The sequence below is a fragment of the Alexandromys fortis genome, unplaced genomic scaffold (genome assembly GCF_014885135.2).
Source record: "Alexandromys fortis isolate MF-2015 unplaced genomic scaffold, M_Fortis_MF-2015_v1.1 scaffold_99, whole genome shotgun sequence".
In the NCBI taxonomy this organism is placed as follows: Eukaryota; Metazoa; Chordata; class Mammalia; order Rodentia; family Cricetidae; genus Alexandromys; species Alexandromys fortis.
Window position 1 is genome coordinate 6,166,464 of NW_026067982.1, and position 17,792 is coordinate 6,184,255.

General features: G+C 56.9%; 2 protein-coding genes across 3 annotated transcripts; one reads left to right on the top strand and one right to left on the bottom strand.

Annotated features, from left to right (window-relative positions):
* The first annotated feature begins 720 nt into the window (after positions 1–720).
* Positions 721–12,569, top strand: Mgat4b (alpha-1,3-mannosyl-glycoprotein 4-beta-N-acetylglucosaminyltransferase B). The gene is made up of 15 exons (XM_050158622.1): positions 721–3,328; positions 8,118–8,303; positions 8,399–8,539; positions 8,629–8,766; positions 9,186–9,228; positions 9,491–9,604; positions 9,772–9,847; positions 9,993–10,107; positions 10,391–10,521; positions 10,722–10,829; positions 10,925–11,118; positions 11,533–11,611; positions 11,691–11,778; positions 11,857–11,969; positions 12,060–12,569. The coding sequence occupies exons 1-15, from the start codon at positions 3,232–3,234 to the stop codon at positions 12,081–12,083; spliced, it is 1,647 nt and encodes a 548-aa protein (XP_050014579.1). The 5' UTR covers positions 721–3,231; the 3' UTR covers positions 12,084–12,569.
* A 135-nt stretch (positions 12,570–12,704) lies between these two features.
* Ltc4s (leukotriene C4 synthase) lies at positions 12,705–17,141 on the bottom strand. 2 transcript variants are annotated; one of them, XM_050158623.1, is made up of 5 exons: positions 15,746–17,126; positions 14,688–14,787; positions 14,541–14,611; positions 14,374–14,455; positions 12,705–14,104 (listed from the first exon to the last, which is right to left on the bottom strand). In XM_050158623.1, exons 1-5 carry the CDS (start codon positions 15,801–15,803, stop codon positions 13,963–13,965), a joined length of 453 nt encoding a protein of 150 aa, XP_050014580.1. In that variant the 5' UTR covers positions 15,804–17,126; the 3' UTR covers positions 12,705–13,962. The 2 variants fall into 2 exon arrangements, with proteins under 2 accessions (XP_050014580.1, XP_050014581.1); XM_050158624.1 differs by lacking the exons at positions 12,705–14,104; positions 14,541–14,611 and having other exon boundaries at positions 14,116–14,455; positions 15,746–17,141.
* Positions 17,142–17,792: the final 651 nt, after the last annotated feature.

Consider the following 17,792-nt stretch of genomic DNA (forward strand, 5'->3'; position numbering starts at 1 on the left):
CCGGTCTGAACAGCAAGTTACAGGCCAGCCAGTGTTGTACAGTGAGACCCCAAATCTGAAAAAGGAAGAAGGGGGATGACTGTATCTTCACTGTGTGAAAAGTGAGAAGAACAAAGGAAGAAACACCCACAGCTGGGGTTTGAAAAGCAAAGCAGGGTTTTTCTGGGCCCATTGTGGCTCCATCTTCCTGAGTGAGTCCCTAGGACCTGAAGCTGAACCTCAGGTAAAGGCATGTGTCACCATCACCAGCTGCAAGGCAACATGATGAGCCAGGAAATGTCTGGAGGGGCTTTGGGCGGCAAGCAGGCCCAGATTAATTAATTACTACAAAGGTACAAGCCGGCAGAAAGTAGGGCATGGGCCAGGCAGCCGCTGCCCCGTTTTAAAGGGAGAAGCCTGCAGGTAGACCGGCTGCTGTGAGGTCCTAGCCCCAGACAGTGGCTCTGCCTGACACCAGGGCCCTTTTCTACAGAGACCCCCAGCTCCCCACTTACCAGGGAGCTTCACAGGCTTCTCCTCATTCCTGCTCCCCTACTCCAAGGTCATCATGGGATGGAGGAGGAACTCAAACGTGGTCACTGACAGCCCATCTCCTTCCCATCCCCTGGTTTAATAACTAACGTTTTCCTCAGATCATCACATTTTTTAAAAATATTTATTTATTTATTATATTATGTGTATAGCATTCCTTCCACGTGTGCCTGAAAGCCAGAAGGGGGCGCCTCATTTTTAGATGGCTGTAAGCCACCATGTGGTTGCTGGGAATTGAACTCAGGACCTCTGGAAGAGCAGTCAGCGCTCTTAACCTCTGAGCCATCTCCCCAGTTCCCAGATCATCACACTTTAAAACATAAATACACTTTTTCGTTTAGTTCACGTCGGCAGTGAGTGCTTCACCACTTGGCTACCGCTCCAACTGATACACTATAGTTGCTTGATTTTTAGATTTATCTGTGTGTGTTTGTGTGTGTGCTCTAGTGCTTGCGCACATACTGTCAAGCTTGGAGCTTGGAGGTGTCTGATCCCCATGGAGCTGGAGTTACAGGGAATTGTGAGCCACCTGATATGGCTGCTGAGAACCTAACTCGGGTGCTCTAGAAGGATAAGAGTAAGCAGTAAGCACTCCCCCCCCACACACACACAGAGTTTCTCTGTAGCTTTCGAGCCTGCCTTGTAGACCAAGCTAGCCTTGAACTCCACAGAGATCCTGCCTCTGCCTCCCAAGAGCTGGGATTAAAGGTGTGCGCCAGCAATGCCAGGCAGCAGTTTTAACTGCTGAGCCATCTCTCCAGCCTCATTGTTTTGGGGACAGTTGCATCCTGTAACTCTACTTAGCTTAGACTTTGGAATTGTCTATGTATATTAAGCTGGTCTTAGACTTTCTTTTGGCGGGACAGGGACTCACTATGCACCTCTGGCTGGCCTGGATTTCACAGCTCCGCTTGCCTCTGATGCCCAAGTGCTGGGATTAGAGGCATGTACTACACTATACTGGCTCCACTATTTTTTGTTTTGTATTTTTTTTTAAACAGAGTTAAGATTTTATATGACCAAAATGAAAACCTGCTCTTCTTTGCAACACAGAGAAGATACCTATGGAAACACAGAAAAACAAACTGGAACAGTTTCCTTCAGAGGGCTCCAACAAGATCAAGTGTGGAAATAAGGCTGTAACCTGCTAGAAGGCACTCCAAACTGTAAAACGGTGGCTTTCTAGCTGTGCCTTGCCTTCTGTGGGTCACCTGACACCCCTCCCACCGCCCCAAGATTTTACTGTGCAGTCCTGGTTGGCCTCTTGATCACATACCCGGAGGGGACACCATCCCCAGCGGGGGCCCTCCTGGACGTACACATAAATGCGCGCGCGCGCGCGCGCGCGCGCGTGTGTGTGTGTGTGTGTGTGTGTGTGTGTGTGTGACCACAGCTAGCATGCGAAGATCGGAGAACAAATCGCAGGAGTTGTTTCACTTCTTCCACCATGTGTTTCCCGAGGAATGGAACTCGAGTTAGTAGCAGTCATCACGCCCCCTGCGTAGCTCCATTTTACAAAGTAGCATTTGGTTCCATTTTGAATGGCGGTGAGGCCCAAGCAGGGAAGTAGACATGGGCGCTACCAAAAATGCATGCCCAGAAGCTGCCCTCCTGGCCCAACCAGTCCTTTCATTATGTGTCCAGTTCCCGGTTCAGCAGAGGCCTGGGGGGAAGTCTGTAATGAGTCCCTGTATGAAAGTGCAAGACCAGAACAGCAATAAAAGCTGAGGCGGTCGCTGTACAAATTGGAGCCAGAGCCCGGAGTCACCCCGCGGACCTGGTGCCCCTCTAAACTGCAGGTTGAGCCCGACTCTCGCCCACGGCACGCTGGCACCGGGAAGCTAGCCGGCTGGGCTCCGGAGGGTGCTCCACACCTACAAACAACGACTCTGTTACTCCTGAGAGCGGCCCATTGTCCTTGTTCCATAGAGTAGGAGCGCCTCCCCCGTCCACAGCATACCATCCGAGGCGCAGCAGAGAATGTCTTGGGAAGGCGGTGCTGGTGGGCGCAGGAGAGGGCAGCGGGCACTCCTGGCCGTGCCGGTTATCTAGAGAGAACCTCAGCCGGGTCTCTCGGGTCCCCTCCCAAGCCTAGACCCTCTCGATCCGGAGGAAGGCTTGAAGGTCCATGAGATCTTCCTGGAAGCCGACTTGTGGGGCTGGCCCCTCCGTGGTCTGTCCCTGCTGCACAGGAGCTGACCTTCATTCATCACCACCGTAGCCTCGACTTTCCTGAGACTAGACCACCTCTCTCTCGGGGCGCGCTATTCCACGCGCAAGCCGTGGCCCCGAGTCGGGCCCACCGAGATCCCGGGCGCTGGCCTCCCACCCCGCCCCCTCGTGGTGCTCCCAGCGGCAGCGGGTGATGCGGCCCCTTTAAATCCCGGTCGCCCCGCCCTTCGCCGTCGACTCGGCGGCGGTCCCGGATCCAGCCGGGCCGCGGCTCTTGCCGCCTTGCCCAACCCTGCCCGGCCCCGGCCTCTGACCGAGGCCGCTAGTGCCGCGCGCCGCGGAGGAGCAGCCCGTCCGGCTCCCGCCCGTCCCTATTCCCGCCCAGACCGTAGCCGCCTCTCCCGGGCCCGCAGCTCCCCCGCGCTCCGGGGCCGGGGCCCCCGCCGCCTCCCGGCCCCCGCGCCCCGGCCCCGGTTCCCCGGGCCATGCGGCCTCGGCCCCGCCGGCGCCCGCCGCGCACTGGGGGAGATGAGGCTCCGCAATGGCACCTTCCTGACGCTGCTGCTCTTCTGCCTGTGCGCCTTCCTCTCGCTCTCCTGGTACGCGGCGCTCAGCGGCCAGAAAGGTGAGCCCCCACCCCGTCGCCGCCCGCGCAGGCCCGCGCCGGGTGCACCTGAGCCCCTCCCATCGTCGCCCCACTTGTTTGCTGCTAGTGTAACGAAATTCCCCGGGTCGGCCGGGCCGAGGAGGGCGGGCGAGCCAGCGGTGACCAGTTCCCGGTCTCTCCGTGGGGCGCTCTGGACTGGCCTCTCTGCCTGCGGTTATCCCATGCCAGGGGCGGGCGCTCCCACTGGCAAGTTAAGGACCTATGGAGTTCCCACAGAGGGGCAGAGGCACAAGGTCATGGAGGTAGTTGTAATCAGGGGGACCCAAAGAACGCGCTGCCGGCACAGACAAGAGCAGGCACAGTGTTGTTGAGACAGGTGAGGAGAACAGTTAAGGCATCCATCCTCCTGCCCCATTCACCGCTGCGCTCTGCTGCAGCCCTGCCCCTGTGAGTGCTGCTCTCCGGGGGGCCTACAGCCTTCTTCACGGCTCTGGACCCCAGGACTCCTCTGGAGGGCGTCCTGATCAACTAGCCCAGGAACCCCGATATGTGACCATTTGGTGTGGTTTTCTTGGCCCACCTCAGCTCCCTGATACACCTTTGAAGCTTAGGCTGGCCAATCCACACTATGGCCTCTGGGCCTGGCCAGCCCTCTTGGGAGTAGAGGGGCACAGGCCCTAACACTGTCCAGAGTTCCTCTGAGCTAGGTTGAGTTGCCCATCCAAAAGCTGCTTCCTTCCTGCCTGCCTCTGGTCTTCCTGTCATATCAGGCTGCAACAAGCTAGCCCTCTCCCTCCCTCAGGCTGGCTTTTCGTCCCCCCAGGTTATGCTAAATGAGCCTGGGGAAAGAGGCAAGGGGAAAGTCCACCTCCCACCACCAGGCTCCTGCCGGGTCAGCCCAGTGCAGCCCAGCCTTCTCTGGGACTTGTCTTGTTTTGGTGGAGGCCTGGACTGGCCTTAAGAGAAACACAAGCCTGGAACTCTGAAGAGATTTCCTAAAGTCTGACAGAGAGAGAGTGTGCGTGGTCAGGGCAAAGGCTGTGGGATGGCATGAGCTATCAGGAACGGGTTTGGCAGAGGCAGAGTTCTCTGTAGGTAGGGTGTGTCACCCAGGACACTCTGAGCCCTTGGGAGAGTGGCCATGAAGGCTGTAGTAGAGCCATGTCTGAAGAACTGCGGCCAGGTTGTCTGGTTGTGGGCAGGCCATTAGCCCTTGTGTCTCACCCTCCGTTAGGCAGGGGCTCCTGTGTGCTTCCTACAACAGTCGTGTGGCCCAACTGATGTTAGGACACCTCCTGAGGGAGTAACCAGGAGACTGGCACTCTGAGGGCCTGGGGAGCAAGAGAGCCAGGGAAGGGTGGGGCTCAGATGCAGAGTTCTTCTTCCTGAGGGACAACAGGCCAGGAACCTGTGCCACAGAGAGGAGACGGTGGTGGCTGGCCAGCCCTGTCCGGGGGCTATACTGTTTCCAAGGGTGTCCAGCAAGGCCAGGGTTCTGGACATCAGGAATCCGGGCTGTGAACCCTTCTCATTCTTCCATGCCGACAACTCTGTAGGAAGCTCCTAGTGAAGCCACGCTTAGTCAGTCAGCCGCTGGATTGGAGCTGGTTCCCAGTTTGCAGTGGCTATAGGGCTCAGGAGAGGACCTAGTACTTAAGAGAAAGGAAGAAGAACCGGAAGGGAGGATGTAGGCGGGAAGCCAGAGAGGAAAGAGACAGCAGGAACAGGGGTCACCCTAGAAGCCTGGGCTAAGAATGGGAAGGACTCAGACTTGGCCAGATGCACCTAGGGTTCAGGATCCAGGTTCAAATGCAGCCTTGGCTATATCTGTTGAAGCAGCCAGACATTCAGGGATCAAGCTATAGCCTCAGTCAAGCAGCTGCTGAACTTGCACCTGAGGAGAGACAACCAGCCAGCCCTCCTCAGTGGACCGGATAACAATGATGGACCATTCCTCTCCTGGAGTCCTAGGAGGCTGCGAGACCTGGAGACAGAGCGAGCACCTGCCGCTCCCCACCTCTGCGTCCTGCCTTCTTGCAGTTCATAGCAGACCTTTGGCTAGGCTTGGTACTGCCCTATGGTCCTGAGCTTATTTCCCCTTCTCTAAGTACAATGTGCAAAGTCTGTACCCCAGCTCAGTTCTGAAATCTGTTTCCTCTGCCAGGAGGGAACCAGGTGAAATATTGCGGTTTGTGAGCCTCAGGGTGTGTTTAAAATCCTGCTTGCAGAGTATTACAGGCCCCGTAGCCAGAATCGTCTATTACGGTATAGCCAGTGTTGCAGTCCACCCCTGGGCCAGCTCCATCCTGTTTCCCTGGGATAGGAAACTGTGGATGGAAGCCCTCTGCTTCCCAAGAAGCCCTATCCTGACCTGCTCCACACACCCAGAGAGACCAAAGAGTCCCCAGGCCCTTATCACTCACCTACCTCACGATTCAGCTCACCAGAGGTGTGGGTTGCCGGGATGATCTAGTGAAGTCCCCCACTTTAAGAACAACCCATAGGGAGGCAGTCACACAGCTTGAGTTTCTGGATTTTGAAGGATGCAAGGGCAGAGGGTCCCCCAGTCAGTAGACCTGGGAATAAGATCACTGGACTCTTAGAGTGAGCAACAGCAGACAGAACAGGGCCGGAAGAGTATGGTGGGCCTCTCGGGGAGAGGTCCTGCGGAGTTCAGAGAAGTGACAGCAGTCGGAACATGGATGGCAGCCAGGCCCAGGAACCCAAGGGGTTACTTGCTGGTAAACAGTTGGAGCGCTGGCCTTAGGAAGGGAGGCCAGGATAGGGATCCAGCGGTGTCCAGGCTTGGATGGTCAGGATGGTTCAGGGAAGTGCCACCCACCATGACCTACCTGAGGCAGTCTAATGCAGGCAGATCTTGGCTTACTTCCAGAGCAGAGCAGGTCTGAGATCTGTGCTATTTCCTCTGTCTCCTCCACGGCCCCCCTCAGTGTTGCTTGGGATACTGCCAGTGATACAGGCTGCCCTTTAACTCCACCGTGAGGGGAAGGCAGGGACTTCCCATCCAGAACGAGGGAGGCACCTGTCTGTCTAGGCCACTGTGAACTACCTCTCTGGCTGGCTCTGACAGCCTGGGTACCTCTATCCCTCCACCCTGTGTCCTGTTGGTATAGCCCAGTGCTGGGAGAGTGAGGTTGGGGGTGGGATCTCAGTGTTCAAGGGTCAGGTTTCCAGGGTAACCTGGCCCCTAAGCCCAGCTCTGAGTCTCACAGATCCTGTAACTCGATTCCCTCTTCCTCCCCCTTCGGGCTGTTCCTAAGCCTGGGTGTGGCCTGGGAAATTAGCCCTGGGTAAGACAGGGTATAATATTGGGGTGTTGGGGGGCTCCTCAGGTAAGGGATGCCTCAACAGAATCCACTTGACTTTTCTGTCTCCAACTCTCTTCCTTTTCCTCGGCACTCCTCCCCTTTGACCTGCCCTGGTTGCTCTGAGGAGGAAGTGTCCTGAAGTGACTCCACTTGCCTTGAGCCTCACCTTGGTCTGCAGGCTCTAGGGGTCACTTGCCTTCCGGAGCTGTTTGCTCACCAAGGATTTGATGCCTGGGGATGGGGAGGGATTTGGAAAGGCTTCTTAGACTCAGAGAAAAGGCCTTGAAGGCTAGGGGCAGATGATGTGGGATCCAGGCAGAAGAAACAGCTTGTGCAGAAGCCAGACATCTGACAAAGCAGAGGGAGGTGTACATGGTAGCAAAGCAAGAGGGCAGAAGCTAACCAGACAAAGGCCTGACTACCCAGCCTGGCAGGCTGCTGCTGGCCCCTAGCCAGGGAGATGCTGTTTATCCCTCTTGCTGTTGGCCCCTGCCAGACCAGCGAGGCCAGGTGCTTCTCACCCTGGGGACTCTCCTCCACCCTCAGGCAGCTCCCCTCAGGGCCCCAATTACTCCTCCTATCTGGGCCCTGCTGCTGCTAGCTCTGGAGCAGAGCTGAGGGTCTGGCAGTTCTCCTTGGGGTGGCAGGGACCTTCTAGGTGATCCAAGCCTAGCACAGTTCACTTGTGGTTGGGGCTCTGGCTGTGGACTGGTTGAGCAATCCCTGGGCTCGGTAGTCAACTTCATCTGTTGATGTGAGCATGGGGGTGGACTGGGCTCTGCTGAGTGGGAGTGAGGTAGAAAGAACCCAGTGAGTGAGCAATTAGTGACAACCATGAGCAAAGAGCAGCCTCCCCCTCCCCCTGCACACCACATACACACCACATACACACCCCATACACCCTGCAGGAGCACACAGTCAGTACTGTAACCAGCCTGATTCAGACTTAGGGAGAGAGTCTGGGGAGGCTGGCTATAGCCATAGAGCCTTAAGGATGGGGTTGTCTGTCATTGCAACCTTGAAGGGAGGGCAGGAGAGAGGCAGAAGGCTGGGGTTTAAGAGCTTCTTGAGGAAGAGCTGTGTCCTTGTGCCCTGAATTGGGACTCCGGGTGTCTGACTCCCAGCAAGGGGCACAGTCTTCAAAAGCAAGAGGAGACTTTGGGACACCAAGGGTGGAGAGGGTTCAGTCTGAGGCGGTTCCAGCCTGTGCTTAGGACTGCCCCAGGCCTGGGAGGTGATCATACCCCATCCCATCTTAGGTACGTTAAAGGATGAGAGAACTGGCTGGGGAAGATCCTCTTGCTGGGGCTTTTCAATCCCAGGCTGAACATCAGTAACTTCACATGAACTGGTGTATGTCCCCTAGTTGGGGTGTGGCAGGCATACCTTTACAGGTGCGCTGTTGCACAGACAGGCATGCTGTGGGGCTGGGTCTGCAGGTGACTGTTCCCTGATGTTAGCCCCCTGCTCCCCACCAGGTGACGTGGTGGACATTTACCAGCGGGAGTTTCTGGCACTGCGAGACCGTTTGCACGCGGCTGAGCAGGAGAGCCTGAAGCGCTCTAAGGAGCTAAACCTGGTGCTGGACGAGATCAAGAGGGCAGTGTCTGAGAGGCAGGCTCTGCGGGACGGAGAGGGCAATCGTACTTGGGGACGCCTAACTGGTGAGCTCCAGCGGGATGGGATACATGGAGGTCTGCAGAGCTGGGCTGTTTTCAGGCCCAGCAAAATCTGACCTGTCCCTTTCCCAACCACCCAGAGGATCCGCGACTGAAGCCGTGGAACGTCTCGAACAGGCACGTGCTTCATCTGCCCACTGTCTTCCACCATCTGCCACATCTGCTGGCCAAGGAGAGCAGTCTGCAACCCGCAGTGCGGGTGGGCCAGGGCCGCACGGGAGGTATGGGCGTGACCCGGGAGGGGCGAGAGGCGGGCAGAGAGGCTGTCCCCTGGAGCCCTGCCCAGTGTCACCCCTCCGCGCCCCTGCAGTGTCCGTGGTGATGGGCATTCCAAGCGTGAGGCGCGAGGTGCACTCGTACCTGACTGACACATTGCACTCGCTCATCTCGGAGCTGAGCCCACAGGAGAAGGAAGACTCAGTCATCGTGGTGCTGATCGCCGAGGCGAGTGGCCCAGGGCCTGGGGATACAGGAACATGGAGGGGAAGACACACAGTAACGATCCACCGAAAAAGAGAAATACAAAGAGAACGGCATGGGGAGCAAGGGGGACAGGGACACCAACAGAATTGCAGTCTTAGTTTCATTGCAAATGGATCAAGACAAAAAGTTACAAAGATGAATCTTTGCACCCCCTTGTGGAGACACTGGTTATCTGGTTCCCCTCACCCCACACTCCTGACAAGGCTGTTTTCTTGTAACTGTGATCACGGCCAGTCTCAGCCCCTCATCTCTCTGGGCACTCAGGACAGGAAGTCACTCACCCCTATATATGGGGACATCTGAAGCCCACACTCCTGCATCTCCCTCTTCCAGACCATTTTGGGTAGTAGCTAAGCTAAGCATACTTGGTCTTCCCACAGACAGACCCACAGTACACCTCGGCAGTGACAGAGAACATCAAGGCCTTGTGAGTACCAGCGACCAGGAAAGGTTGCTGGAGGGAGGGCAGCCAGATGCCTGCCTCCCCTAAGAGGAGACCTGCCTGTGGGGGGAGGGGCTTCCCTTCTCTGTTAAAAGAGGGAAAGTGTGTGAGGGCCCCAGCCTTTCTGGAGCCCCAGTGCCTCAGGAGGTTGGTGGAGGAGAGGGGCGTATGCTCAGTGAGCTTTCTGGGCAAGGCAGTCTGGAGAGCTCCCAACCTTCTTTTGCCCACTGAACCTTCTCCCACCTAGGTTCCCCACAGAGATCCATTCTGGGCTCCTGGAAGTCATCTCCCCTTCCCCTCACTTCTACCCTGACTTCTCCCGCCTTCGAGAGTCCTTTGGGGACCCCAAGGAGAGAGTCAGGTACTTATGCTCAGAGTCGCCAGCTGTATGTTGGTGCCAGGCCATGTCTCCTTGGAGGACCCTGGCTGGTGGGCGGGGTGGGGCCTGCCTGCCTCAGGGGCTTCTCTGTGGCAGTCCCCTGGAGGTGGAGTTATCTCTGCTTCTGAAGCCCCTCCCCCGGCCCCCAGGTGGAGGACCAAACAGAACCTCGATTACTGCTTCCTCATGATGTACGCACAGTCCAAAGGCATCTACTATGTGCAGGTCAGCTGGAAGCTCTTCTGCCCACCCTGAACCCTGATTGACTTTGCCCTTGCCTACTCTGCCCATGGTCACACTTGGGGGAGGGACCCCACTTCTGCCCTGTTCAGTCCTGAGTCCCAGCCCCGTACTGTTCCTCCCTGTGCAGCTGGAGGACGACATTGTAGCCAAGCCCAACTACTTGAGCACTATGAGGAACTTTGCCCTCCAGCAGCCCTCTGAGGACTGGATGATCCTGGAGTTCTCCCAGCTGGGCTTCATCGGTAGGCCACCCCGTGCCGGTCCCGTTAGACAGGTGATAGCCCTTCAGCCCACCTATGCCCCTCCGTCTCACAGCCCCAGTACCTCACTAGAGAGCCTTGCTGGAAGCGCCCTCTGAGTGAGGATGTCCCAGAGTCCCCAGCCCTGCCCTGTCTTCTTGAACCCACACCTGCCCGAAGTCTGCCCACAGGTTTGCTGTGAGCTGCTCCACATTGGCCCCACGGGGAAGAAGTAGGGTTTAGCAGTGTTTTCCACTCAACCCTTTTCCATGATTCCTGCCCTCAGGGAAGATGTTCAAATCATTGGATCTGAGCCTGATTGTGGAATTCATCCTTATGTTCTACCGAGACAAGCCCATCGACTGGCTTCTGGACCACATCCTGTGGGTCAAAGTCTGCAACCCTGAGAAAGATGCGGTGAGCAGGAGGTGCTTGGAACCAGCACCAAGGAGGCGGGCCGTCAGCTGCCGGCTCGCACTGTGTTCCTGGCTGTGCCTCTTTGGCAAGGAGAGAACACTGCTGACTGAGAAAACCCCCTGGTTATCCTAAGGAAAGGCCCTATCCTTGGAGTCTGGGCTGAGTGAGCTAAACCCTAAGGTGTCACTCTCTGTTCACAGAAACATTGTGACCGGCAGAAGGCCAACCTCCGGATCCGCTTCAAGCCGTCCCTCTTCCAGCATGTGGGCACTCACTCCTCACTGGCGGGCAAGATCCAGAAACTGAAGGTGGGGATGCCACAGAGTTTGATAGAGCCCTGGGGAGGCCGGGCTGGGGATGCCACTGATGCCTGCTGCCACTGATGCCTGCTGCTCTTCTCTAGGATAAAGATTTTGGAAAACATGCTCTACGGAAGGAGCATGTGAACCCCCCAGCGGAGGTGAGCACAAGCCTCAAGACGTACCAGCATTTTACCCTGGAGAAGGCCTACTTGCGAGAGGATTTCTTCTGGGCCTTCACACCTGCTGCAGGAGACTTTATCCGCTTCCGCTTCTTCCAGCCACTGCGCCTTGAGCGGTCAGTGCTCCCTGGGGAAGGGGACAGGCTGAACACGAGCTAGAGGCCTCAGCATATTTCTGGGTCTTTAGATACCCCTTCTATAACTCCTGAGGTAATTATCTGCCCCCATCACCATCTAACCCCACCATGCCTGCTTCCTTACTGAAAAGCACTCCCCATAGTAGTATTAACTACCTTGTGAGGACTAAGGCAGGCAGAGCTGTCTTTAGGTACTCGGTGACAACCATCACCACAGCCTCAGGCTAAGGCCCTGGCTGCCTGGCACAGCCCATGTACTGTCCCAAATGGTGCCCAGTATCCCCCAGCACCTGGAGGCCCATCTGATCTAGCCTAGGCATGTCCTCTCTGCTGGACCTGGGCAGTGTACCCGGGCAGTATCTCATGGCTCACTGGCCTGCTTGGCGCCTGCAGGTTCTTCTTCCGTAGCGGAAACATTGAGCACCCAGAAGATAAACTCTTCAACACTTCCGTGGAGGTGTTGCCCTTTGACGTGAGTGTGGTGGGTATGGGTGAGGACTGGGGCTGCCTCCTCCTGGCCAGCCACTCCAGCCCTGCGGCTTTGTCCTCAGAACCCACAGTCAGAGAAGGAGGCCCTTCAGGAGGGCCGCTCAGCCACTCTCCGGTACCCTAGGAGCCCTGATGGTTACCTCCAAATTGGTGAGTAAGGCAGGGCCTGTGTGGGATGGGCTTTTGGGTGTGGCTTTGTTTTTACTTCTAGGTATCGCCCTTCCACAGGCTCCTTCTACAAGGGTGTGGCCGAGGGGGAAGTGGATCCTGCCTTTGGGCCCCTGGAAGCACTGCGCCTCTCCATCCAGACTGACTCCCCCGTGTGGGTCATCTTGAGTGAGGTGAGATCGGCTGGGTGCTGGAATGGGACCAGCCTGCTAGACCATAAGAAGCCCCATGACACCTGCTCATCCTGAGCCTGACTCTTACAGATTTTTCTGAAAAAGGCCGATTAAATGGAAGGTTTCCAAGGGTGCTCCATGGCCGGCTCTGGAGCCCACGGTTCCAAGGGTGGTGTTGCTGCTGCTGCTGCTGCTGCTGCCGCCGCCGCCCCAAAGGACCAGGCATATCCACCCCACCCAAAGGGTTCTGCCTGGCAGGCGGCTCGGGCTGGCCTGGGGTCCACCGCTGGCCCGGAGGCCCCAGAAGCTGGTGCTGCGCCGGGCCGCGAGAGGAGACAGGCGGCCCCCACACTGTGCCTGAGGGCCGGCCTGCTGCCGCCCAAAAAGAACCGAACCGTTTGCCCCTGGCCGGTCGGCTTGAGCCAGGCCGTTTTAGAAGAGCTTTTTCTTGGGCGCCCGCTCTTTGCGGCGCGAACACTGGAATGCATACACTACTTTATGTGCTGTGTTTTTTATTCTTGGATACATTTGATTTTTTCACGTAAGTTCGCATATACTTCTATAAGAGCGTGACTTGTAATAAAGGATTAATGAAGTGTATGCCTCATAGGTGCTTGTTCTGGCCAGGCACTTGCCTGTCTGCCTCTCTGTATTTGGCCTATCCCCGCTGGGAGATTCTCCTCCAGTGCAGGCTGACTACTTGGTGAAGATGACTTCCATCTCTGTTGTGCCAGAGACTGAGTCCCAAACCCCCTTTTTACCATGTCAAGTGTCCCAGTGCGCTGTTGGCATACCTCAGCATGATCTCATTCCCACTTAGCAGGAAGGTTTTGGCCACTGAGTCAGTAACTGGAGCTTTCATGGACCCAAAGTTGTACCTACCTATTCTATAGGAATCCGCTTCCAAAGCATTCTCTTGTCATCTTGGGGTGGCATCACGGCACCCACCCCAACTATTGTAGAAACCTGAGCCCCTGAATGCTTCAGTCGGGGAGTTGTTGGCCAACTTCTTTCCTGTTCCCCCACCCCCTTTCATGGTGGTGCTCAGTGTCCTTCTCCCTGCTCCTCTTCCCTTGGTCTCATGTAGTAGAACCCTGGTATGTGTGTGTGGCAGGGCCAGGAGTTGGGGGTACAGAGGAACTGAGACAGGCTGCCCTGGAACTCACGGTAGCCCAGGCTGGCCTTCAGTTTATGCCACAGCTTCCCAAGTACTGGAATTACAACCAGGAACCACAGCATCTGGCTCATTTAGAGACTATAGTCTTCTCTAAAATAAATGGGCCATCTCCACCCACCTCAGGGCCTTTGCACACGATGTCGGGCCTGTTTGAGAAGCATTTTCCCTGGCCAGCTAGGATAAGAAAGTCATTTAGAGATGTTTTGTCAGCAACCTTCCTCAAGTCCGGCCCTCCTCAAGCACCCTGAGGTCCACTTCAGAGAACGTATCGTTGACTACTTTCCTGGTCAAGCTCACTGCTATGTGGGCCTCCGCAGGGACTGTCAACACCTACACTCATCTGATGTTGGAGATCTAGGGCTGATCAAAAACAGGAACCCAGTTCTCACTTGGGGAAAGACCAACTGATTCTAGTTGTGAAGTTGGGGCTGGGAGTGGAGGACAACAAGGCACACAAGATCCCAGCAGCTGAGGTTCAGCCTGAGAGGAAGGAGAGCCACAAGCACAGAAAGGAGGGTGAAGGGTGGCTATCTCTGGAAATAAATGTCAAGACAGAGGTAATGGCGCAGGCAAGGTGCTGTCTAGAGGAGAGTATTTATATAGTGAGAGACGCTCCAAACCAAGCAAGCCCATGCCGCTTCCCAAAGCCTGGCTACGTCGGGGGATGGGGCCCTTGGTAAGCAACCTTCTCCGACCCAGAGAACATAGGCGGGACAGTCGTGGGAACTTTAATTAGAAACTGAGATTCGGAAGCGGGCACCCCTGCGTTTTGCTCTAAGCTCTTCTCCAGTAGCGCTGACTCGTAGGTCCTTCGCCTCAAGCCATCTGCAGGAGGGCCTGAAGTCTTCTGAAGAGCGCTGCCTGTAGCGTGCCGGGGAGGAAGTGGACCAGCAAACCCAGCGCGGCCATCGCCACCAGCAGCCAGAGCGCGCGCGCGCTCGCGTACAGAGGAGCCAGCCTGCGGGCAGATCTCAGCGGGAGTTTGGACAAGGCCCCGCCCCACAGACTTAGACTCCGCCCCCGCCGTGCCAGACGGCCCCGCCCCTCAGGCTCAGGCCCCTCCCACCGGGCTAGACCCGCCTCCTCGGGCTAGGTCGGCCCACCTGCGGTCCCCGAAGGCTTCCTTTCCTCGGGTCCCCAGCCGCCGTTCACCGCCTCCCACCCGCAGAGCCGCGTCCGGGAGCGACCCTTCCCTGCCGTGCTTTCCGGAAGTCCGGCCTGAGTTACCTGAGCTGCGCCGAGCGCGCGTATCCCTGGAAGTAGCGGAGGCGCGCAAACAGGTAGAACAGTCCGCACAGGGCTGCGGCGCCTGCGAAAGGCCAGGGAAGCGCGGTGAACACGCGCGCCCGCCACCCGGGGACCACCCCCGAGCGCACCCCCGCGCCGTCCCGCACCTTCGTGGAAAAAGATGCCGGCGACCCAGAGCGTGGCGAGGAACAGCGGGAAGTACTCGCTGCAGTTCACCCTGCGTGGGACGGGGTGGGTGAGCGCGCGGCCGAACTGGGCTGACACCCGAACCCGCCCGGATCCGCCACACTCACTGAGCTCGGAAGACGCGCTCGAACTCGGGAGGTCCAGAAGTGAGTGGCGGCGACACGTGGAAAGCCCTGCGCGCAGAGATCACCTGCAGGGAGAAGTAGGCTACGGCCGTGGGGACGTAGGAGTCAGGTTTGGCGCCTAGGGTAGACCCTGTCCCCTAGCCCTCTTCCCCCTGCCTCTCGCTGCTTCTCCCTCCTCTGACCTGCCCCACCAGCTGTGTTCACTGGAGGGGCCCAGTCGGCTTGGCCTGAGGATTGACTGGCGTGAGGCACGCACCAGTAACACCTGTCGGTGGGCGGAGCAACAGGAGACTACTTCTGAACTATTTGACTTGCAAAGCACAGGCAAATGCCCACCTCCCGTCCTGCAGGTATGGACCCCCAGTCTTTTAGTTCCTGAGAAGCCAGTGTCCCAGGACAGAATTGGCACCAGGAACAGGAAGCTCACGTCCTATCGCTAAGAGACCCTTGTTTCCCTTCTACAGAGCCAGCCAGAAGGGACCCTGCCTCAGGCCAGGCTTACTGAAGCTTGGGTCTCAGTGCCACCAAACAATGGCAGAAACTCTTGTCTCAGTTTCTGTTTAGACATCAGGAGCCCAGCTCTACCTGGCAGATACATGCTCCAGGTACCTGTCCCAAGGGCTCACCCCATCTAAGCCCGTAGCTATCCGGCTATGCATCATACTTCCAAGTAGACACCAGTCCCCACCACAAGGCAGGTGCCTGACACGCTTTCCTCAGTGGCCCCTTGGCAATCGATGCCATCCTTCATCTGGTCCCTTGGCTGTGCACTCCTTCAGACCCTAACCCATGTCATTTCCCACGGCTCCCCTGCAGACATTCCTTTGGGGCTTCTTCCTCACCCCTTAGCCAGGACTCAGGCCCTTTAGCATCAAGACCTCAGTAGCTCTTGAAGAGTTTGGAGCATGGGCTGGAAGTACCCTGTCTTTCACCTGGGCCTAAGCCTAAGCGTAGGCCTGTCAGCACCCCTATTCACTAACCCAATGACCTGAAGGACAGACAGCAGACTGCACCCACCTCCCCCACAGGAACCAGCTCACCTTGCAACAGAACTCCCAAGAGGGTGACAGTAGCCAGAAGAGCCACATCGTCCTTCATGGTGCCAGTCACCGGCAGAGTCAGCTGGAAGGTTCTTATCAGCCAGTGTGCTGCTTAGAACTAGCCCAGGAGAGGAAGAACCTCAGTACCCACCCCACCCCTTCTCAGTAGAGAGTAGAGGCGGGGAGGGGTGGGGGCCTGATTGTATCCACAGAGGCAGGAAGCCTGACCAGGCTGGGAAGGTAGAAACCAGGCCTATGACAGCTCGGCCACTTCCCTCCATTGTTCTTGACCCTTCTGGGTTTAGTCCTGCAATAGCGGTGCTCAAGCTGCTCACCCAGGCCCACCCTAGCCTTGGATGCTTCCAGCCTTCACGTCCTCCATGCCCTGTACCTTGGTAGTTTCCCAGTGACCTTTCAGACCTGCCCTTACTCCTGGGTTCAAGGTCAGGCTCCCAGCCCTGACCTCTCCCACACCTACAATTATTTAACCTGTATAACCTGTACCTGCACCTCTATCCAGGGCTACTCTGTAATGCGTAGTGCTGACACATTCTTCCCAACTCTCTTTGACTTCATACTGCTGTCCAAGTGTCCTCAGCCACCTACTCCATTCTTGCTCCTTCTCGGCACCCTGAGGCCCACCACCCTCAGAACCCCACAGGCTCATGAATAACAGCTTCTGTCCTCTCTCGGGCTTTGAGGGAACATTAGTCTCTAGGCCAGTGTGTTTGCCCAGCATCCCACCCGGCTCAAGGCTTAGCCCCGTCCTTCCCACAGCAGACAGAGCTGACAATTCCTCCGCTGCCAGACTTCTGATGTAGACACGTGTGCCAGGGCTGATGGGTGAAAGCGAGACCCCGTTCTGGAAACTTCATTAGCAGTTTGGAAAAGGAAGCTCAGCTGATGGAAGCTGAGGATTCACGTTGGTGAGCCCTTGGGGCCCTGGGGCCACCCCCTCTGATGTATGCGAGGCAAAACAGTCACTTCTCTTTTCTGATGAAGTTGGTTTGAGGCAAATATGGTCAGCAGTGGCAAAGTCCAGATTAGTCTGGAGCTGCAGGTGAAAGGAACAGACCAGCGTAGGACAGGAAGGGTGAATGCTAAGGAATTAACTGCCTCAGTACCAAATCTACACCTCCTGCATAAGCTCCTGCAGCCGGCTTGGTCCTATCAATGGGAGTCTTCAGACATTAGGGGCATCCTTGGGAGCTGTACCTTTGCCACAGAGCCAGCCTCCTTCCTTGCTCTCCTTAAGCCCAAGGGCCAGCCTGAGGCCTTGTCCCTGTGGGCTCTCCCAGAAGCCCTGCCACTTTGTTCATCATTGTGCCCAGGAGATCCAATGAGTCCCAGCTGGGGCTCTGCAGGCTTCTCAGGGCGGAGCTGGGTTTTATGCTGGTCCCCCCCCCCCCCCCCCGCTTTTCACCAAGGGGTACTAACAATAGCCCATGCTCAGTGATAGAGGAATGGGCAGGACACAAGCATCCCATGGCAAGATGGGCTGTATCCTCATGTGCTGTCTTACCTTTTAACCCCTCCCTTCCTGAAGCTGCCCTGATGGCAGCCTCCTCTGTCTCCGCTCCCAATGCCAACTGGATATCCTGAAGTTTGGAACCCAGGCATTGGCATGGCGCTGGCAGGCGGTCCTCCTGTATGCCCATGTGAATGAGGTGCCTGTGTGCATGCCCATCCGCAAGCAAACATATCCGTGTGTCTGTGCTTGCGGGTGTGGGTGCTCATGGGTACAGGCTTCAAGCCAGTCTGTGTTTGTGCTACTTCAGGCTCAGCTCTGCCAAGCTGGCATTTCCTCCAAGGCTCACATATCTGCCCATCCATTCTCTCTGGCCTGGCAACAGGAAATAGAGGCCTGACATCAGCAACTCCTCAGGAAGTCTGTGAGCAGATGTTCAGGGCAGAGACAAGGGTCTCAGTCCCTTGTTGGAGGAGGGAGGCTGCTTGTTGGTTCCGGCCCGGCTAGTTTAGAACCGAAATAATCACACAGATACTGTATTAATTAAACCACTGCTTGGCCCATTAGTTCTAGCTTCTT